This window comes from Camellia sinensis, chromosome 7 (genome assembly GCF_055761805.1).
Source record: "Camellia sinensis isolate YWXY chromosome 7, ASM5576180v1, whole genome shotgun sequence".
In the NCBI taxonomy this organism is placed as follows: domain Eukaryota; kingdom Viridiplantae; phylum Streptophyta; class Magnoliopsida; order Ericales; family Theaceae; genus Camellia; species Camellia sinensis.
Window position 1 is genome coordinate 15,252,350 of NC_138967.1, and position 20,281 is coordinate 15,272,630.

At 40.2% G+C, this 20,281-nt stretch overlaps 2 protein-coding genes across 3 annotated transcripts; both read left to right on the plus strand.

Annotated features, from left to right (window-relative positions):
- The first annotated feature begins 543 nt into the window (after positions 1-543).
- LOC145794976 (uncharacterized) lies at positions 544-5,185 on the plus strand. Of its 2 annotated transcripts, none has more exons than XM_082877500.1 (4): positions 544-959; positions 1,066-1,254; positions 2,325-2,510; positions 4,908-5,185. In XM_082877500.1, the coding sequence occupies exons 2-4, from the start codon at positions 1,075-1,077 to the stop codon at positions 5,076-5,078; spliced, it is 537 nt and encodes a 178-aa protein (XP_082733626.1). In that variant the 5' UTR covers positions 544-959; positions 1,066-1,074; the 3' UTR covers positions 5,079-5,185. The 2 variants fall into 2 exon arrangements, with proteins under 2 accessions (XP_082733626.1, XP_082733627.1); XM_082877501.1 differs by having other exon boundaries at positions 820-959; positions 2,361-2,510.
- Positions 5,186-13,558: 8,373 nt separating this feature from the next.
- Positions 13,559-14,599, plus strand: LOC114323985 (uncharacterized). Its single transcript, XM_082880456.1, has one exon. It carries the CDS (start codon positions 13,559-13,561, stop codon positions 14,597-14,599), a length of 1,041 nt encoding a protein of 346 aa, XP_082736582.1.
- Positions 14,600-20,281: the final 5,682 nt, after the last annotated feature.

The window sequence follows — 20,281 nt, forward strand, 5'->3', positions numbered from 1 at the left end:
TTGATTGCATCTCACATGCCATGTTTAGGTTAGCCGAGCCTACTCTAAATTGCATCCTGTATGTGTTGCATTAGTCAATTTGACATGACCTAGGACCATGCATATTGGCTAACTAGTTTATTGTTTTGGCACGGAGTACAATGTAAGCACTACAAGAAAATGGAGCATAAAACACGGGAGTTTTTGCGACGGTGCGCTTCCCGTCGCAAAAAATGGTTTTTTGCGACGGCATTTTTAACCGTCGCAAATAAGCGCTTTAGCGACGGCGTTTTACCGTCGGTAATAAAAGTACACGGATAAACAGAAGTATTAGCGACGGCGTTTGTTGCCGTCGCAAATAAAAATTTTGTTGAGACGGCATGAGTTGGCTGTCGCAAATAGTGGTCCATTTGCGACGGCAAAATGTCCGTCGCCAAAAAAGCTTATTGAAACGGGGTCGGTTTAGCTATAATAATTTATCATTTGCGACGGTATAAAATGTACCGTCGCAAAAAGTAAAAAAAATTTGCCGCTCTTATCCCTTTTATCTTGGCGCTCGCATTTGGGTCGAAAGCCCTAAATGTTTGAAATCCCTAAATGTTCGAAATCCCCAAACGACGAACGGCGAGCTTTTTCCCCCTCTGGACGAGCGACGAACGGCAAGCAAGTTAGCGGTGGTGTGGTGGTGCGGCGACGACGACAACGAGGGCCGGACTGGCGACGACTTTCTCACTCTCTCTCTCTCTAATCATGTGAAGCAGCTTCTCACATTTTATGACAAGGAACTTCTATGAACAAAACTTTTGAAAACCTGAAGCATTGAGGTTCATTGTAAGTGTACGCCACTTGGTCCACTCAGCAGAACACTTTCCGTATCCCAAACTGTCTGCCACAAACCCCTCAAGTAGAAGACGACTGTCCCAACTTGCTCTCTCTGTCTCTCTCTATGGAGTCCACGAGGGTCATGCTTTGTTTGATCGGTAACACTGACTAACCCTTTCTCGATTCTTTTGATTTTTTACTTCACCACTACTATTGTCATAAACCCTAATCTTCTTTGTGATTTTGATTGGATTGTTTAATAAGGTCGATTTGATGGTTGAAAAAGCTTCAGAGGTCATGGATTCAGAGTCATCATCATCACAATCGGAGATTGGTTCAGCAGAGGATGTGGTACAGGCATTGCTGGACTACTTGGTTGCTCCTATGTTGCCTTTGAAGTCCGCTGGCTGTGAAGTTCCTTCTCTTGAGCAACAACAATTGGTCGCCAAACAGGTCTCTCATTCATTTGCTTTTATTCAAATCAAACCCCATTGTTTTTTCCCTTAATTTCCCTTAGTTTTTGGCTCTTAAATTAAATTAATTTAGTGTTGGTCTGTAAAACAGTTGATCCCAAGAAAAAAAAAAAACCAAAAAAAAAACTCAGGGTTCGATTAAAGCCTATTGTTAAATTTTAGGGAAAATTGCGAAAAATAATTAAATTTTTATAGGGTTGGTAGTGAATTAAACCCAAGTTTTTTTAATTTCATCAATCTAAACATTGTTACACTTTGCCCTTTATGTTTGGTCTTTTTTTCAATCTTAAAGTTTATTTTTTCTTTACTCCAAAGGTAATTTTTGTTCAAAATTAGACAGAAAATATCACAATAACTATCAAAATTAGACAGAAAATATCACAATAACTGTCAAATAATATATTGACAAGGAACTTCACATTTTATAACATCTATTCTCTTCGCACTTTCTTGCCAATTTTGGATGCCATCTAAATCAGAGTATGTTAAACATTTTATAGTCCCCACTTGTTCATGAGAAAAAAAATGGTAGAATCGATTGAGGATAAACTAACAGTTTGGTCTTGGACATGGGAAACAAGGGGAGGGAAGAAGAATCACTCCTTTGGTATTCACGTATATGATTTAGATTGTTAATTGCATGAATGTATTTTTTATGCAGAAACATTTTTGACTTATTCCATCATTAGGTTATATATGTCCCATAAGTGGAAGTCTGGTTTATTTATTTTTTATGTCACTACAAATTGGAAAGATTAAAAAATATAAAAAATAAAAAGAAAAAAGGTGTTTCTGTAGAGTTACAAATGCCCTATTTATCATTTGCTTTTACTATTTAGCATTTTGAAATTGTACCTATGAATCTGCATATAGGTTAATTGTATCTTTTTAAAATCTATGTTCATAGGGTTTCCTAAATCTGAATTCTTGTTGGCTTGTTAGGTGTCTACATATCTTTAAGAATTTTGTCTGTGCATTTTGTATTTTTCATATAGTCTGTGCAAAGAAAATGAGTACACATGTAATACATTTTTTTATCTATTTATTTAGGTTGGTGCAATTGTTCTATACACCTATGTTTATCAGATGCTTGAACCCCCTCCTGAAGGTACCTTCGACATTGAGGAAGGAAATCTTCCCATCAAGTACACTGCTAAGGATAGCACTCCAGTGGAAACTCCTTTGCTTACGGAAGAGGTGGTTCCAACAAATTCAGATGCTCCAAAGAAAGGAAAGGTGAGAATCAACTATATTTGCTTCAAGATGTTGTGGCACTGTATTTTTTCTTCAGCTCCGCCGAAATCATGGTTGTTTATACACCCTCCCCCCCCCCCCCCCCAAAAAAAAGAAAAAAAAATGAAGAGCAAAATGCTTTACCCTTACTGTAATGGAAATGATATTGGCAAGGAAAGAATTAGCTTGTAAGTATCAATATGTAGATAAGTATCATCCTGACCAATTTAGTAGCAAGACACAATGAATGATCACAATTTCATCCCCTCACTATTACAACAACTTATTAGGATTAAAATGATAGAATGCATTGAAATCAGGGGGGTAGACATAGAAATGCAGCCCTCTGTCCATTTCCTGGATTTAGGAATTACATATTGGGGGTGATCCTTCACGTGTATCCCATTGCCTGGTTGGGATTTTGGTTTACCAGTGTCAAACCACTGCTTTAGGATATGGCAAAGTTTATGCTTCATTATCTGCTGGCAAGTTTTGATAGTTGACCTGAATGTGTACCTTTGATGGTATGTAAGGGTACTCCTCTGAAATGTTTTTCTCCCCCTCGGGATCAAAAATGATCTAGTTGAATCAAAACTAGCTTAAAAAATGTTTAAAGAATTCGTTCGTACTGGAACTTCCTTATAGAATTATGTTTGTAATACTAGTTTGCTTTGTTCCAATAACGTTCTATTCTTTAAACTCTTGTGCATTGGAACGTTCTATTCTTTATGTAACGTTCTATTCTTTAAGAACTCTTTAGCACTCATATATGCAACATCAAACAGTTGGTCACCATGGCAGCTTTGCATCTGCAATACTTGTATCATCCAAGAAGAAAGATTGCTAAAAATGAAGATTGGGTATGTGGGGACCAATAAATAACATAAATTATGGTCTAAGATAAGGAACATATTTACCAGAAATGAAAAAAGCATATATAGCTGTTAAAGGAAAAAAGCATTTGGGTTAGAACTACTAAATGACAAGTGCAAATCTAATTAATATGCAATTGGAAGTGTGAACAAGAATACCTAATGAAGATATGCAGGTTAAGAAACAGATCTTGTGTTAAACAGATCTTGGTAATCTCACACATGCCATCAAAACAACCGATTATTCCATATATGGAATTTTAATATCCTGATTCAGACATCCATGAAGACCTTTACCAGCTCATCAAATATTCCTGTGGTGAAATTTGTACAAGTGAACAGCTGGATAAAGTTATGAAGATTTGGACAACCTTCTTGGAACCGATTATTGGGGTTCCTTGTCGGCCTCAGGGGGCAGAGGACACAGAAGATGTTGTAAAGGCTAAAAATCAAATTTCACAAAGTGGTGCAGCTAGTGTTGGAGAAAGTAATGGTAGTCCAGTTGGTGGTGCAACTGTCATTACTACCAAGGATTCAAATCCTTCCAAAACTGGAGATGAAAGTAATCCACCTGAGCAATTAAGTTCCTATCAAGCTTGGTTGGTAACTGGTGGTAATGAGATGAAGGAATATGTTGTCAATTAAAAATCAGAGTATAGTTTCTAGCAATAATTTCATGAAATTGGCATTCTTTGGTTATTGAGTAGGGTAACTCTAATCGGTCGAGCGCTATTGGTTTTGGCTACTTGTATTTTACTTTGATGTCTTTTTTTCCTACCTATTTCAATGAAGTACTTAATTACATCAAATTGGGCAAACAAATGCAGTTGGTAGATATCAAGGTAAGAGTTACAGATAAAATAACTAAGGCTTAAATTTTCAGGAACTGGCATCGGATTGTATTTGAGGATTTCCGAGGGTTGGTGTAGGTTAAGTTTCGCTATTTGTCATTTGGTATATATATATATATATTAATGTAATTTTAACACTGAAAAAAGAGGGAGATTGTGAAATCAAGTTTACAGTCTCTAGGCTGAATTTTTCTTATTAAAAAAAAAAAATATTGGTGAATGACCCTCTGGCCTAAAGCCTAGAAAATATTTGAATCCCTAAACTTCCCTTCCCCATCACTTCCTTTTTACACACCAATTGAGTAGTTTCTAACTCTGCAACTAATTCTACACACACACACACACACACACACACACATATACACATATCTTTTATGATCACTCATTAATCACATGATATTGCCTTGATCTTTCTAGTTTCAACTGAATAGGTATTAAGCCAGAAAGTTAGATATTTCTTTCACCGAAACACTGACTTTATAACTTAAGATTGTTGAAATGCTATTAATCCGCAAGTTTCCATCAAGTCCTGACAGTAGGACACTCTCTTGGCCTATTGATACAAGTTGGATTGCTTATGAATGACAATATTGTGATTGGGATATTGATGGTCTTGATCTTTAATATTGATTTATTGTTTATTAATGTAAGATCCTTGATCATCTTTGATGCTACAGGGTGGTTGTACAAGGCCAGTTTCATCTTCAAATGAGGTGATTGGGCACTTCAAAATTGAAAGAGAGGAGGGTGAATTATCTCCAAATGGAGATTTTGAGGATAATTTTGCAGCATATGGAGATGGTGAGGTGGAGGCTGCATGTAAATCCAAGGATAATTCCCCATTCTGAGATTTTTATTAAAACTGAGTTAAGTAGTGATCATTGGTTACCTTTGTGAACTCTTGTTTTGTTTGAATCGTGAATTTATAAATGAAGAAAAAAGTAATTTATATTCATTTATTTTGTGTTTATTTTTTTCATTTCTTTTATATTTTTAAATTTTATCGGAGGATAATTATGAAACATTATGTAGTGGGATAATTTTGTTGATGTGTAATTATGAATAGAAGAATATTTTATTATGAAGAAATTGTTATTTTTATACAGGAATTTTTATATTATTATGGAGAAATTTTAATATTTTTAATAATTTTATCGGAGGATTTTTTTTTCTTTTTTGTGACGGCACTATACTGTCGCAAAAAATAGAAAATTGTATTATTTTTATTGATTTTGTTACAGGTTTTACTTTTTGCGACAACACTAAACTGTTGCAAAAAATAGAAATTTTATTATTTTTTTAATACTTTTTGCGACGGCATTACACTGTCGCAAAAAAAAAAATTTCATATTTTTAATACTTTTTGCGACGGCATCACACCGTCGCAAAAACAGTGTTTTTGCCGTTGCAAAAAAAAAGACTATTAGCGACAGTATTTTTTGCCGTCTCAAATAACATTTTTAGCGACGGTAAAATAGTGCCGTCGCAAAAAGTCAAGAAATTTCAAACATTATTAGCGACTGCATAGTGCCGTCGCAAAAGGAAAAAATGCTGTCGCAAAAACATTAGCGACGGCAGTGCCGTCGCAAAAACTCTTTTGCAACCCCTCCATTTGCGACCCCCCTCTTGCCGTCGCAAAAAGTCATTTTGCCGTCGCAAAAAGTTTTTGCGACGGCATTAAGAGTATTAGCGACGGTATTTTACCGTCGCAAAAAGCCAATTTTTTTGTAGTGAAGTATTTTATGCTTTAGCATACCGCATGCGTGTGAATGCTATTATGACAGCATGCTTACCATGTGGCTAGGTGCTTATATGATAAACTGTTTGAATGCCTGTGGGTGAAGGTTGGATTGTCTGAGTTGGAAACACTCGTTGAAATCCGTGTTTTAGCCTACTTGCGGGTAGCAAATTCCAAAACATTTTTCCAAAACAAACGGATATGCAATGCTTATTTCCAAATTAGGCGATCTAGTCTATACTTGTTTGCCGTGCGCATAACATAGTAATTCTAGGCTAATAACCGGAATAAGAACACATAACGTTTTCAAAAACGGATATCATGGTTAGTAGAGGCCGATCTTCGGATCGGGCGAGAGGGGGTGCTCATAGCTGACCTTCCCCGATCGTACCCAAGTTCCCGAGCCGAGGCAACTTTGGTGATGACGGACACGTGGCCTTTGGCACCGAGTCAGGGTTTCCTAAATTCCCCCATTTTAAAATATTTAGGTGGCGACTCTGTATCTGGCAAAGCAGTCCATGTTTGGCACTTCTTTTCAAAAAAAATCTGCTTCTCAAAACGATTTGCCGGATTTGGACTCTTTGGTTCAGATTAAGAACCGCAAACAAAATCGAGTCCGAGCTGTAGTAGCGGGGCCTCACGCGGACGCGTCTACAGCAGTAAGCAGTGCACTAACGGGTCAAGAGAAAACCGAACCCCTCCCTCGACTATCGCCGCAATGGGAAAGGCAACGATGTTCCTCGTACCCATACGTTTGGCATCTACTTTCGCCAGTGAAAGGGTAACGTCATGGGGAATATTGTAATAGCCGTGGCCTCAGGGGTATCAACCAAGGAACGGAACTTTCCCATTCGACTAGCCTAATGGGACAGAAGTTGTATTCAAATAACAGAGTACGGGACACGGATAGCAAGTGGGCCAAATAAGATGATTAAAATAGAAAAGGGAAAGAGAAGAAGAGTCATAAGAGGACTTACAGATACTAGAACAGTGGTAGCGAAGTAGGATCAGCGACGAAGAAACCCAAGCAGAGCACCAACGAGATCGGTCTAGAGGAATGGGAAGAAGCTCCTTCTCTCTCCTTGGAACTCACTAGAGGAATGAGAAAATCAAATCAAGGGATTGGGATTGATAGCCTGAACATTTATTACACCAGTCGGCGTGAAGGTACACGAATCACGATCTTCGGTATGGAGTCGACGCATTATCCCTGCACACCTATCACACGCCGCCACGTGTTACATGAAAGGACGCATGCAGGAATTGTGTGTCAGGATTGAACCGTCACCAAGGCCGAACTGGGGAGGAACCGAAACGACGCGACGCTTGGACAGCAGAACAATAGCTCCCCCCAAGGGGAACCTTAGCGCGAGCTAAGGGGAAAATGAAGGGGCTAAATACGAATTGGGTCTGGTCCAAGCCTTGGGCTGGCCCAATCCAACAAAGTCCAAATCCAAATGGGTCAGATGAGTATATAGACAAACCAGTTGGGCCCACCTTCATAATCAACAGTCCATCCAAGTCCTTAAGCACTTGGGCCCAACCCGCAATGGAAAGGCTAGCCCAGCCATAGTGTTGGTCTGGGCCGAGCTGCAAGATGTAACCTGTGGACCGAACAGATAATGGGCCAGCCCATCCCCATGAATGATTCAGAAAAAGGCCGAGCCGAGGCACATCAATACCGAACTGAAGTACATTAGTACCGAAATGGAGAAACCTCACAAGGAAACATGGGAGCTGTGAGTGCAAGCATGTGCAGGTTGCTACCTTAGCTGGTCCCCCCACACCTAGAATCACGGAAGTTGTTGAACCAAAGGAATGTGGTTTGTTATCAGCATGCCTACAATGAGTATATGCAATCAATGACAACCACCAAGTGGTCCCCCACCTGGAGCAATGCTGAAAGGACACCTGGCAGCATCCACACTCCATAAAACCATCTTGAGAAGTAAGTAAGGAAGACTATATATATATTTCATAAATTTCACATTGAAAGAGAGAGACAAAACTGAACTAAGAAGAACTATTCTAGACACATTTAACACACGTTTTCTTCTCCGATCACTGATTCCTTCGCCGGAGGGGTTATCCGACCAACCCCGGCCGGGCCGCTCTAACGGTGCTTCCTGTGGCAGGAGTCCCGGTCCCTAGATAGTCCAGCTGAGTGCAAAGCCCCGATCCACTTTCATCTAGTGCGGAACCCAGTACGCACAATCAGTTATACCTGGGGTGTAAAGGAGATTGGTTATGGTGAGTGTAGGCCAATTGGACCTGATCTCCGACCAGTGTCGACACCGCCGACGGGTTACCGGCGAGAAACCGCTTCACCAACGCCGCCGCCGTGATCTTCGGAGACGGAGTCCTGCATCCCGCCGCCACCAGCTCCTCCGGCGGCTCTACGATCGAGCTACTAAATACACCTAACATGGCCACTCTCTCTCTCTCTCTCTACACCGCTCTCTCCACAAAATTGCGGGCTCGGACATGGAAGAAGAACTGGTGACGGCCATTGCCATTTATAGGAACCAGAGTGGAAGACGAGCGAGGGTATTATCGTCATTTGAGATGACTTATTTTATTTTATTTATTAATTAAAAGGGTTTATTATACTTTATATTAGTAAACTATTGCCAAATAATTTATGGGGTGTTTTGGAAAGATGATAAAAAATTACTTTCGATTTTTAATCAAGCTTTTTGACTTTTTAACAATGCTAGAGACCTCTAATTTAGAGGCTCTAAACACACCTCTAATGAGGTGGAAAAGGCACAAAAAAAAAAAAAAAAAAAAAAAAAAACCAAGACACAGCACTGATGTGGCAGTGGGTGGGACCCACTGCCACATCACTAGTGGTACCTCTAATTAGAGGCCCCAAGCATTTTTCTTGACGTTTTTTTTAAAGTCATTTAGGAAGTTGGTAAAAAATTAGTTTTTGATTTTTTTTTTAATATTTGTTTATGTTATCATGTCACTATGTCTTAATGTCAATTGACCAAAATACTCCTACCTAATTGAAAAATTATACATTTTTACCATGTCATTTTCCACCTATGGAGGGTAATTTTGTAATTTCTCTTTGACTTATACCCACAATCTCTTTTTAAGTTCTTAAAATATTTAATTAAAATATAAGTCTCTGAAATGATTATAAAAAAAAATTAAATTAAATTAAACCCATAAAGATTATATATTAATAAAAGAACCTACCTAATTATAATTTTATTAGAGAAAAATTTTAAAATATTATTTTGTCTTTAAAAAGTGGTGTTTTATTTAATTTTATAAAATTAATATTAGAATTTGATTTTCAATCTTGTTAATTAAATCATAATAAGTATTAAATATATTAAAAAAGTAGAATTAGATAATTTAAATAATAACACTTTGTAATAAATAATAATAAAATACAATAACACATTAATTAAGTTATGAAAGAATTTAGCCAAAAAATTTAATAATAATCAATTATAAATTTGTTGGCTTTTTGGCTTTCGAAGGGTATTTTTGTAAATGTAAGCGTGCCAGCAAGGATCAATCAGTCCTTACAGAAATTTTAATTGCCAACCAATTATTAGACGATTGTGTTTAGTTCTTTCAACCTCAATGAAGAGGACTTTTACTGGTGGCTTGACTTAGGAGAAATTAAGCAAAATAACAGTTAAATGAAGAGCAATTGAAGTATTTCATTAAAATGAAAACTTATAATGATCCAAACTCAGCCTCATAGAGGTTTACAGCAACAATTTACTTGAAACTACTCCTATGAACGAAGTACAGTGCAGGTATTTAAAGTGCAGGAATGTAAGAACAGGTATTTAAAGTGCAGGAAATGTAAAGACTGGAAATGTAAAACTGGAAAAGAAAATATGAAGTAAATGACTGGTTTTTTAGATCTGAGTCTAGGGGGTTTTTCTGGGACCTTCCCTTCTATTTATACTTCTCAAGGATGACCATCGAACTGCACTTCAAACTGTCGAACTGCTCCTCCATGATCGCTGATCATGCTGACTTAAAAGTAGTTCCACTACGCTATCACTTGTAGTTGGGCTTCCCTCCTATATTTTGAATTTGAATGTGAGTAACCGTTGAAGCCACGTCACCTTGCATCTCTTCATTGATCCAATGCTACTCAGATCACGTGAGAACCAATATTAGCTGCCACGTGTATGATCAGGATCGAAGACTTGAATAGTCTTCCTATATTACCCTTGCTCTGCCACGCGTCGAATTGTGATTGGCTTTTACAAAATATGTAACCAACATTACCCCCCGCACTAATATACCCAATACTTGGTGATATTAGTGGATCGCAGCCTTTCTCCCGCGTTTTTTAGAACGTGCATAGGGTTTGTATTCTCCTAGGAATGCAACTGTCATTCATCATCTGCATTAAAACTCTTCTTCAATCTTTTGAACACCTCCACCATCTTAGTATTCGAACAGACTGATACATTTTCTATGGCCGAATCAATTTTTCCCTCCACTGATCGAGCACACGAAGAGTCATACGATGATGCTGCCCTTCCTCGAAAGAACTTTCATGCATTAATTAGCCATCTTTACCCACATTTCTATATTCAGGTCATGGAAGCCTTTGCAAATTACCAACCTTTGGATTACGAACACATTGCTCTTAATCCTTCGATTCGAAAAGTTGCAGATATAGATACAAGAAATTCTTCCTCTAACTCTCCCTTGTACCTCGAACAATCTGCCCTCAAACCTTTGATTTGGAAAGTTGCAAATATGGACTTGGGAAACTCTTCTTCACAAAACTCTGCCTGGGATAAAGCCGCAACTTCTTCCTCTTCTGGAGGTTATGACTAGACAAGCTGGTCAACACCTGAGACCTGCGATTTAAGGGAACGAATCAACCATCATTTTGTTGAGTTCACTGACCCTTTAGAGTTTCCTTCCTACGCTCGAAGTTCAGTGGTCTACCCCTACGTGCCCATTGACCATCGACGTAGTTTGGAGGAGAATCTGCTTGTAGCATGGTACACATCCTCCATGCCTACAAAGATAATGCACGCTACCCAGGGCCTAGAAGAAGCACAAGGGTACAACCCATCATTCTTAACCAAAAAGACGAAGATTTGTTCTTCTGTCTGGCTGGATTATATTAATGCCTTTGTTCCTTCTGCTCCCGTGCCATCTCTCATACTAGAAGCATCCACACCTTCTTCTCCTCCTCTTGAAATCGAAGCATCCACACTTTCTTCTCCATCTGAAATAGAAGTATCCACACCTTCTCCTCCGCCAACTCTTTGCTGGACAGAGAGGCTGAGGCTTGCCCTTCCCATGGATAAAGCCTTTCCACCATACAAACCTCCACCATCTTCCACTCCAGCTGAGTGGAAACAAGCTCAACTTCTGCTTGCAGCTTTCTCTCACTTGCCCTTCAATGTTCTTGAGGACGAAGTCCCTCTCAAGAACCTTTGATGGACTTGTGATATTCTGACTAGGGGCCATGTCCTTAATCCCCTTGCCCAAGCAGAACTTCATATGTTCCTGGACCAACTTCCATTGCTCCTCTACTGGCATCGAAATTCTATGGTCACTATACAATCTTTAGACCAACTTTCGGCTCTTCGAATTCATGCCCAGTATGAAGCAGAGAATTTCATCGAAGAATTTGATGATTTCAAGAATAAAGATTCTGCGTATTGGGATGATTTGGTCATAGACGAATTGGAACAAAGATTGAGAGAGGAAGCTTTCGAAAAAAAGGCTGAAGAGCTCTACTATGAAGTGAGAGCACATCAACTCATGCAGCCAACGTTAGAAGAAATAGAAGATATAATAAAGAAAGAACAAAAATTCATTGATCACTGCTGGACTAAATTCCATGACCTCGTTATTTATTCTATTCCTTATTTTTTTTGAGCTTGAGTTTATACCTAGATAAGTTCACTGGTGTAATTGCCTTGGCTTGAATATAAACAGAAATTCTTCTGTATTTGGCATTGTTTGAATCTGTTTCCTTTTGTCTTTAAAAGCCAATTCAGAGCTTCGAACTGAACAATCTTATTCTTCGAATAAAGACTCAATTGTTTAAAAACGAAACATTAAGAATCAATATGACTTTTCCAATTTATGGAATAAAGTTGACAATTCTGGCTGATATCATTTAAAATTAGTGCTTCGAATTTAACAACCTCATCCTTCGAACCTGGACTCGATTGATTTTAATGAAACACTAAAGGAACCAACATGACTTTTCCAATTTATGGAATAAAGTTGATAGTTTTGGCTGATACCATTTTAGAATTAGTGCTTCGAATTTAACAATCTTACTTTTCAAAGCTTGTTTTAATTATTACCAATATATGGTAATGGTTAATATAGTCAACCAATTTTAAATTGACCACTTTTTCTTTGAAGAGCAGTCCATGCTGTTTTAGTTCAAAAGACAAAATCTTTCCGTATATACACCAACCATTGGTTTTGATGTTTCGAACAACAATTCACCTCCTTAAGGGGCCTAAGTTTTGCTGCGAAGGTCGTTACTTTCATTAGTAAACCTCAAACAGGTTTTTAATCCCTTTGAAGTAGACCAATACTCGAGCATTCTTGCCTCTTTAAGTATGGAAATGTGCTTCGAAGCTCGCCTCAGTGTCTGGGCTGTGTTTTTTCCCTCCAAAAGTGTCAATATTGAAGGAAACTCTTCGTATTCGTACTTCTAGTACTTATCAACTTACGCAATATATTTTCAGACACAAAAGCTTAAAAAACCCTTTTGTTTTGTGCTCTGAAATCACTTGCTCTTCAACACACAAACCCTCCTCTCTATCAATCTTCTGTTAACCCTCTCTTCCTGCGAGAGAAGATGAATGGTATGACCGGGTTGTGCCTGCGAGAGAAGATGACCTACAGGAGCTCTGTATCCTCGACGCCCTTCATCTTTCCAGGTTCATCATTCTTGAGGACCCCTTTTTAATTTCTGCTGCTCTATGTTTTTGGAATATGGCTTTTAACTTCTTCCAATTTCGGTGCAGCATGATGGCCCCCACCGTTCTCGATATTTGCCATCTTTTAGGGCTTTCACCCCATGGCTCTCCTTTTACTCCCAACTATCCGGACCTCCCTGTCAAATTTTCCCTTCCAGCCTTAAACTCTTCTTATAGTGACTTTGTAAAGGCTGAAAACAAAAGGGAAGGCCCCGTGAAAGACAGAGAACTCTTTTCCTTTATTCTATACTGGAGAAGTCCACTGCTCCGCGATCCATTTGCAAAATAATTCAAACTCCCCCAATTATTTTGGCTTATATAATTTCCCGCCTGCGCTTGCCTTTTTCGATTTTTAATCCTGGCCGCAGATCGGGGAGCGGCGCTTGCCTTTTTAGATTTTTAATCCTGGCCGCAGATCTGGGCGCGGAGCGGAGACACTAGGCGACAACACGCCTCAAAATGCGGAAGGGAGCACCAATCGGGGGACGACACGTGGCGCGGGGGGAGCGTCCCAGGTAATATTAGTGGGAGGCTCCTGGGCACCTATATAACTCACTCCCTAACTCTCTTCCACCAGTAAAGTTTTCAGAGAGTGACTTGCGTCATCCGAGAGAGTAAGTGACGTCATCGAGAGTGAGTTATGGCATCAATGCGACGTCGTTTTAGAATCCAAAACAAGAACATATTCCTCACATATGCCCAGTGTTCTATTCCTAAAGAGAGATTGTTAGAGAAAATTAGAGCGCTGTTCACCACCAGGGGTCCAAATTATGTGAGGGTTGCACATGAATTACATGAGGATGGGCAACCACATCTCCATGCTCTTGTCCAGTTCCCATACCATTTTCAGACGCAGGATCAACGGTTCTTCGACGTTACACACGATCGAAATAGTCGCCATTTCCATCCAAATGTACAGGGAGCATACAACCATCAGTATGTGCTGGAATACATCTCCAAACACGGGGATTACACGGAATGGGGCGAATTCCGTGAGAGGAGCCGTTGCGCTAACCAGAATAACAAAGACAATATATACCGGGATGCACTTACAGCCGGCACTAAGGACGAAGCACTAGCAGTGGTACGAAATGGCGACCCAAAATGTTTCTGGTTAAATTATGACAAATTGTCATCAAATTATGACCGGATTTCATTTAATCCACCATTGCCGTATGTTCATCCATTTACAGACACAGTATGGGTCATTCCAGCAGCAATACAGCAATGGGTTGCAGACAATATAACAGACGATGCCCAAAGACCGCATAGGCCCAAAAGCATTATAATTGAAGGCCCATCTAGAATTGGGAAAACATGTTGGGCCCGGTCTTTGGGACCATATAATTATTATTCAGGCCACATCGACCTGAGGGACCACAAGAACGACGCTTTCTACAACATAATTGATGATGTGGCCCCACAATATTTAAAACATTGGCGCGAGTTTATTGGAGCGCAACGGGACTTTTTTTCAAATTGTAAATATGCCCGCCCAAAGAAAATAACGGGCGGGATTCCAAGTATTATATTATGCAACCCCAGAGAAGACTCTAGCTACAAAGAGTATTTGGAAAAACATGAACACGCCGGGCTCAAAGCGTGGACGATCCGAAACGCAGAATTCTACACACTCAACAAGCCCCTGTTCGCCAGAGCCAATCAAGAAGAGGCATCATAATGCGAAGAAGAAGGCCCAACGCAGGAAGATATTCCACTTCCAATGCGGGTGTTCGTTATTCCACGTCAACGGATGTATCGAACCACATCCATTGGAGAGAGAAGACGCTATCAGGGGTCTTCTACGACACTTTGACGAACCCGATATGGTTCAGAGCAGTGGACTTCTCCATACCGGGCAACGAGGGAGTGTACAAAATAGAGTGCCTGTTCAACTACAACCTCCGGAAAGCATTGGGAATCCGGACGTTTACAGCGACAATGTATACGTGGCTGACAGCCCCTGGTCGCAGAAGCCTCTCAGAGACTGTATTTACCCAGCTTATTGCACGCAGGATGACGATCAAATTATCCAGCTTTGGGATTATTAGTCCTGTAAACTATTGTCTCGCACTGACCATTGTACTCGACGAGCTTTCATATTATGTAAAATATTGGCGATGGGACAATATTTATGTAAATTTTTATGATTAAATAAAAATACAGTCTTATATAATTTCCCGTCTTAATAAATTCGATTTCTGAGCAGGTTTAAGCTGGATAAATGGGCTGTAATTGGTAAACAGACTAACGGCCCAATTACAACAATGAGGCCCATTTAATGTCTATTAATTATTTTAAAAGAGGCCCAGACATATGGTACATCAGCCCATTAGAGATAGGCCCATCAGGAAGCTGCCCATACAAACTATGAAAGAAGTGGACACTAAAGAGAAGGCCCAAATTTTATTGCGCTTAAAACAGCCACGTGGATATTTGTAATTTAACCAGAAACATTTTGGGTCGCCATTTCGTACCACTGCTAGTGCTTCGTCCTTAGTGCCGGCTGCAAGTGCATCCCGGTATATATTGTCTTTGTTATTCTGGTTAGCGCAGCGGCTCCTCTCACGGAATTCGCCCCATTCCGTGTAATCCCCGTGTTTGGAGATGTATTCCAGCACATTCTGATGGTTGTATGCTCCCTGTACATTTGGATGGAAATGGCGAGGAGTCCACTGGGTTCGTGGACGACATCCTTATTTATTCACCTTCTGAGGAGAAACACAAGGAACACTTGAGAGCGGCGCTTGAGTTACTTAGAGCCCATAAGCTTTATGCTAAGTTTGGGAAGTGTGAGTTCTGGCTAGAAGAGGTCAAGTTCTTAGGCCATGTAGTTTCTGGGGAAGGAGTGTCTGTTGATACATCCAAGATGGAGGCAGTGCAAGATTGGGCACAGCCTAAGAGTGTGTTTGAGATACGCAGTTTTCTGGGATTAGCTGGGTATTATCGCCGGTTTGTGAAGGATTTCGCCAGGTTAGCTTCGCCTTTGATTAGATTGACTCGGAAGGGAGTCAAATTTGCTTGGAGTGAGACTTGTGAAAAGTCGTTCCAGGAGTTAAAAGTTAGACTGACCACCGCTCTAGTATTGATTATTCCGGAGAGAGGGTTGGGTTATGCAGTCTATTGTGACGCCTCACAAGAGGGTCTGGGTTGTGTGTTGATGCAAGAAGGGAAAGTGGTTGCCTATGGCTCACGTCAGTTGAAAATTCACGAGAAGAATTACCCTACACATGATTTAGAGTTAGCAGCTGTGATATTTGCCTTGAAGATTTGGAGGCATTATCTTTACGGTGAGAGGTTCGAGGTATTCTCAGATCATAAGAGTCTGAAATATCTATTCACACAGAAAGACTTGAACTTGAGGCAGAGGAGGTGGATGGAGTTCATTGAGGATTATGACTTTGAGTTGCATTATCATCCGGGAAAGGCCAATGTGGTGGCTGACGCCCTTAGCAGGAAACTTGTTGGTGACATAGTTAGTATAACCATTCGGGAGTGGAAGATGTTAGGTGCACTTGGGGAGTTTGATTTGCTTTTGGGCGAATCCATTGAGGCTGCGGCCTTGTTTTCTGTTGTTGCGCAGCCTACACTTGTGACTCGAGTGTTAGAGGCTCAGAGGGGTGACCTTGAGGTAGAATCCCTCCGAGAGAAGATCTCCAGTGGGAAGGTTGAGAAGGGTTTGACGGTGTATCCCGACCTGAGTGCGAGATACCGAGACCGTCTGTTTGTGCCGGAATCTTGCCGAGAGGAGGTACTCCGAGAGTTCCATCATTCACGCCTTGCGGTGCATCCTGGAGGTACTAAGATGTATCGGGATTTGGGTCGCCAGTTTTGGTGGCGGGGTATGAAGAGAGATGTGGCTGTTTTTGTATCGAAGTGCCTTACTTGCCAGCAAGTGAAGGCCGAGCATCAGAGGCCAGCGGGTTTGTTGCAACCTTTGCCTATTGCTGAGTGGAAGTGGGAGCATGTCACTATGGACTTCGTTGTAGGTCTTCCGAGGACTCAGCGGGGTAGTGATGCTATTTGGGTAGTTGTAGACCGGTTGACTAAGTCGGCGCACTTTATTCCTATGCGCGTTAGAGATTCAGTCGATCTTCTGGCCGGTTTATATATTCGGGACATAGTGAGGTTGCACGGGGTCCCGGTGACGATCGTCTCAGATAGAGATCCTCGTTTTACTGCTAGGTTGTGCTAGAGTTTGCAGAGTGCCTTAGGCACTAAGTTGACCTTTAGCACGGCTTATCATCCTCAGACTGACGGGCAGTCCGAGCGTACTATTCAGATCCTTGAAGATATGCTTCGGGGTTGTGTTCTTGACTTTAGTGGGTCGTGGGAGAGGCACTTGCCTTTGGTGGAGTTTGCCTACAACAATAGTTTCCAGTCTAGTATCGGTATGGCACCGTTTGAGGCCTTGTACGGCCGACCGTGTAGGTCTCCAGTTTACTGGGCCGAGGTGGGCGACGCACCTTTGCTGGGTCCGGAATTGGTAAGGGAAACGACGGAGAAAGTTGAGCTTATCCGTAAGAGGCTTGTTACAGCCCAGAGTCGTCAGAAATCTTATGCTGACCGTAAGAGGAGACCTTTGGTGTTTGAGGTAAGTGATCATGTCTTTCTGAAGATATCACCCAGACGGGGATTGATGAGGTTTGGGAAGAGCGGGAAGTTGTCCCCTCAGTTCATTGGTCCTTTTGAGATCCTTGAGAGGATTGGCGAGGCTGCTTATCGTTTAGCTTTACCACCGCAGTTGTCCGGAGTACATGACGTGTTTCATGTGAGTATGCTTCGGAAGTATGAGCCGGATCCATCACATGTGTTGGATTGGACTGATTTAGTGGTTGATGAGGATGTCTCGTATGAGGAGAGACCGGTCCGGGTCTTGGATAGACGGGATCAAGTTTTGCGAGGCAAGACCATCCCTTTGGTAAAAGTTTTGTGGAAGCATCACGGGGTAGAGGAAGCCACATGGGAACGCGAGTTTGAGGTCCGAGAGAAATATCCGGATCTATTTGTAGATGCTTGAGCATATGTTGCTTATTTTGTTGTAATATTGCACCTTAAGTGTATTGAATATAACTTAAGTTGTGAAACATAGTTTATGTTTTGGTTAATGGAAGTATTTCGAAACTTGCCTCATAATGGAAGGTTAGTGTAACACTGTATATGTTGAATGTGTTGTAGAATTGGAGTTATATCATGAGATTGAATATGATATGGAAATGAAAATTATATATATTGAAAACTGTTGAATTTGAAAGGAAAATACATGTTGATAATGCAAGTTGTTATGTATAATGTGAAATGCCTCTTGAAAAGAGATGGGATTGACCGGTAATGGGTCGGGTTGTTTAATAGAATGTTGACATATTGTGGGAAATAGAGAAAAAAAAAAATTTTTTAAAAATTTGTAGTAATTTCGGGGACGAAATTCTTTTAAGGGGGGGAGGTTATAGCGATCCCAGTTTTTTCCTTCCTTTGTATACTGTATTCTGGACTTGGTTCCGTGGACTTGTTTTTGTATCATTATCACTTCTAGCCTTTACTCTTTGTATTAGGGTCTTAGGTTATGATGGGCAGGTTTGAAACAGGTTGGTTGCACTTTGAAACCAAAAGGTGATGCCCAGATTTTGGCCTTCACGCTCGAGCGGAAGTTTTAACGCTCGAGCGGGCTCTTCGTTGTTGCTTATACGCTCGAGCGGGAGTTTTGACGCTCGAGCGTGTTTTTCCATCTCCCAGTACTTTACTCTGCAGTCCCTCCGCTCGAGCGGAGAGTTTGGCGCTCGAGCGGGTACCATCGCCTGCAAAACTTCTGGAAGTGTGCAATCGACGCTTGAGCGGATCTTTTCACGCTCGAACGTGAGTGTGTGTCTGACGCTCGAGCGGGGATTTTCACGCTCGAGCGGGGAGTCGACTACATAAATCCGAGACCCGACTTTCTGGATCATTTTTCATCTCCCTTTTGATTCTAAAACCCTAGAACCGTCTTCTCCCTCTCCCTACACACCTTCTCTCTTAGGTTTGATCTACTTATAATGTATTTCTACCCTAAGTTCTTTGTTAAAAAGATAGAGTGAGTCGAGGGCTTCCATTTAATCTGAACGTTTGGTGGTTTGGAGCACATTGGAATTTGGGTCTTCATCTCCGTCTTCTCCATTCGGGTTATTTTCTTCGAGGTAGGGATTTCCTACTCCATCTTATAAGTTTTGTTCTAAGTTTTGGTATTTTGATATGTTGGGGGTACTTTGATAATTTTGGGAAAAACCCTAGTTGTATTAATAAATTAATTTGTATAATTAATTTAAGGAAATTAGGGAATTTGGTTTAATTCATGAAATTGAGGAATTCACTGATTAAATGGTGTAGTTGGATAACTTAAATCACTCGCCTATTTAAATGTTGATATATTTATTTCTAGTCTAGAAATAACTGTTTTGGGCTATCGGTGGAGGATAGTCGTATTTGTTGTAGACATTGCATGTGGATTAGGGAAAATTGAAACTAATCAATTTGTTTAAGTCATAAATTTAGACTATTGAATTAATACAGAAAATACATGTATTGATTGAGCATTGCATATGCATATTGTTTGGGAGGAGATAGGGGATGTACTCCACGGTTTAGGGGAAGATAGGGGATGGACCTCTAAACCGGATTTTGTTTGGGAGGAGATAGGGGATGGACTCCATTAGCATCACTATTATGTGTGCTTATTATATTGAAGTGTTTTTACATGTCATTGATACAGCACTAAAATGTGTATCAAACAGGAAGTATGAAGTGTTTTAATATGAGCCTGAGTCTCATCTGTGTTGTTGATACTGGAAGTAATGTGAATATAATATATATAGTTCACTGTTGTAAGTTTGGCCAGGTTCTGAGCCATATTGATAATAATGAAATTGAAACATGTCATAGACATTAGTGTCATGAGACTGTATTTAGTTATAATTGATTATCTTGGTTAACTAGCTATTGAATGCTATAGCTTTATTCAATGCTTATATTTGGTTTAGTATTTCTTTGCTGGGCTGTGGCTCACCCTTCATGGGAGCATCATTTTCAGGTTCAGGTGATAAGCTACCTTCAAGGACTTAGCTTGGGAGGATTTGGCTTTTGGATTTTGAAGACTAGCTTTAGTTAATTGTTTTTAATTGTTAGTACATGTAAACATTCAAGCCAAGGGCTTTACTTGTATTTGAGTTAGAACTCATATTTTTGTATCCAAGTGTTGGCTTAGAAAGATGTTAGCCCGTAGGGCATTTAATTTGATGTTGCGTGTAATGCTTTTATTTAGTAATACTCTAATGAATGAATTAATGAATTGTTTTCTTTAAATATTGCATGTCAATGATATATATAATGGGTT

Bases quoted from the DNA above. Each gene is read 5' to 3' on its own strand.
- LOC114323985 (XM_082880456.1), top strand. From the start codon at position 13,559: ATGGCATCAATGCGACGTCGTTTTAGAATCCAAAACAAGAACATATTC.
- LOC145794976 (XM_082877500.1), top strand. From the start codon at position 1,075: ATGGTTGAAAAAGCTTCAGAGGTCATGGATTCAGAGTCATCATCATCA. The intron at 1,255-2,324 runs GTCTCTCATTCA...CTATTTATTTAG, and splicing joins AACAATTGGTCGCCAAACAG to GTTGGTGCAATTGTTCTATA. The intron at 2,511-4,907 runs GTGAGAATCAAC...TTGATGCTACAG, and splicing joins ATGCTCCAAAGAAAGGAAAG to GGTGGTTGTACAAGGCCAGT.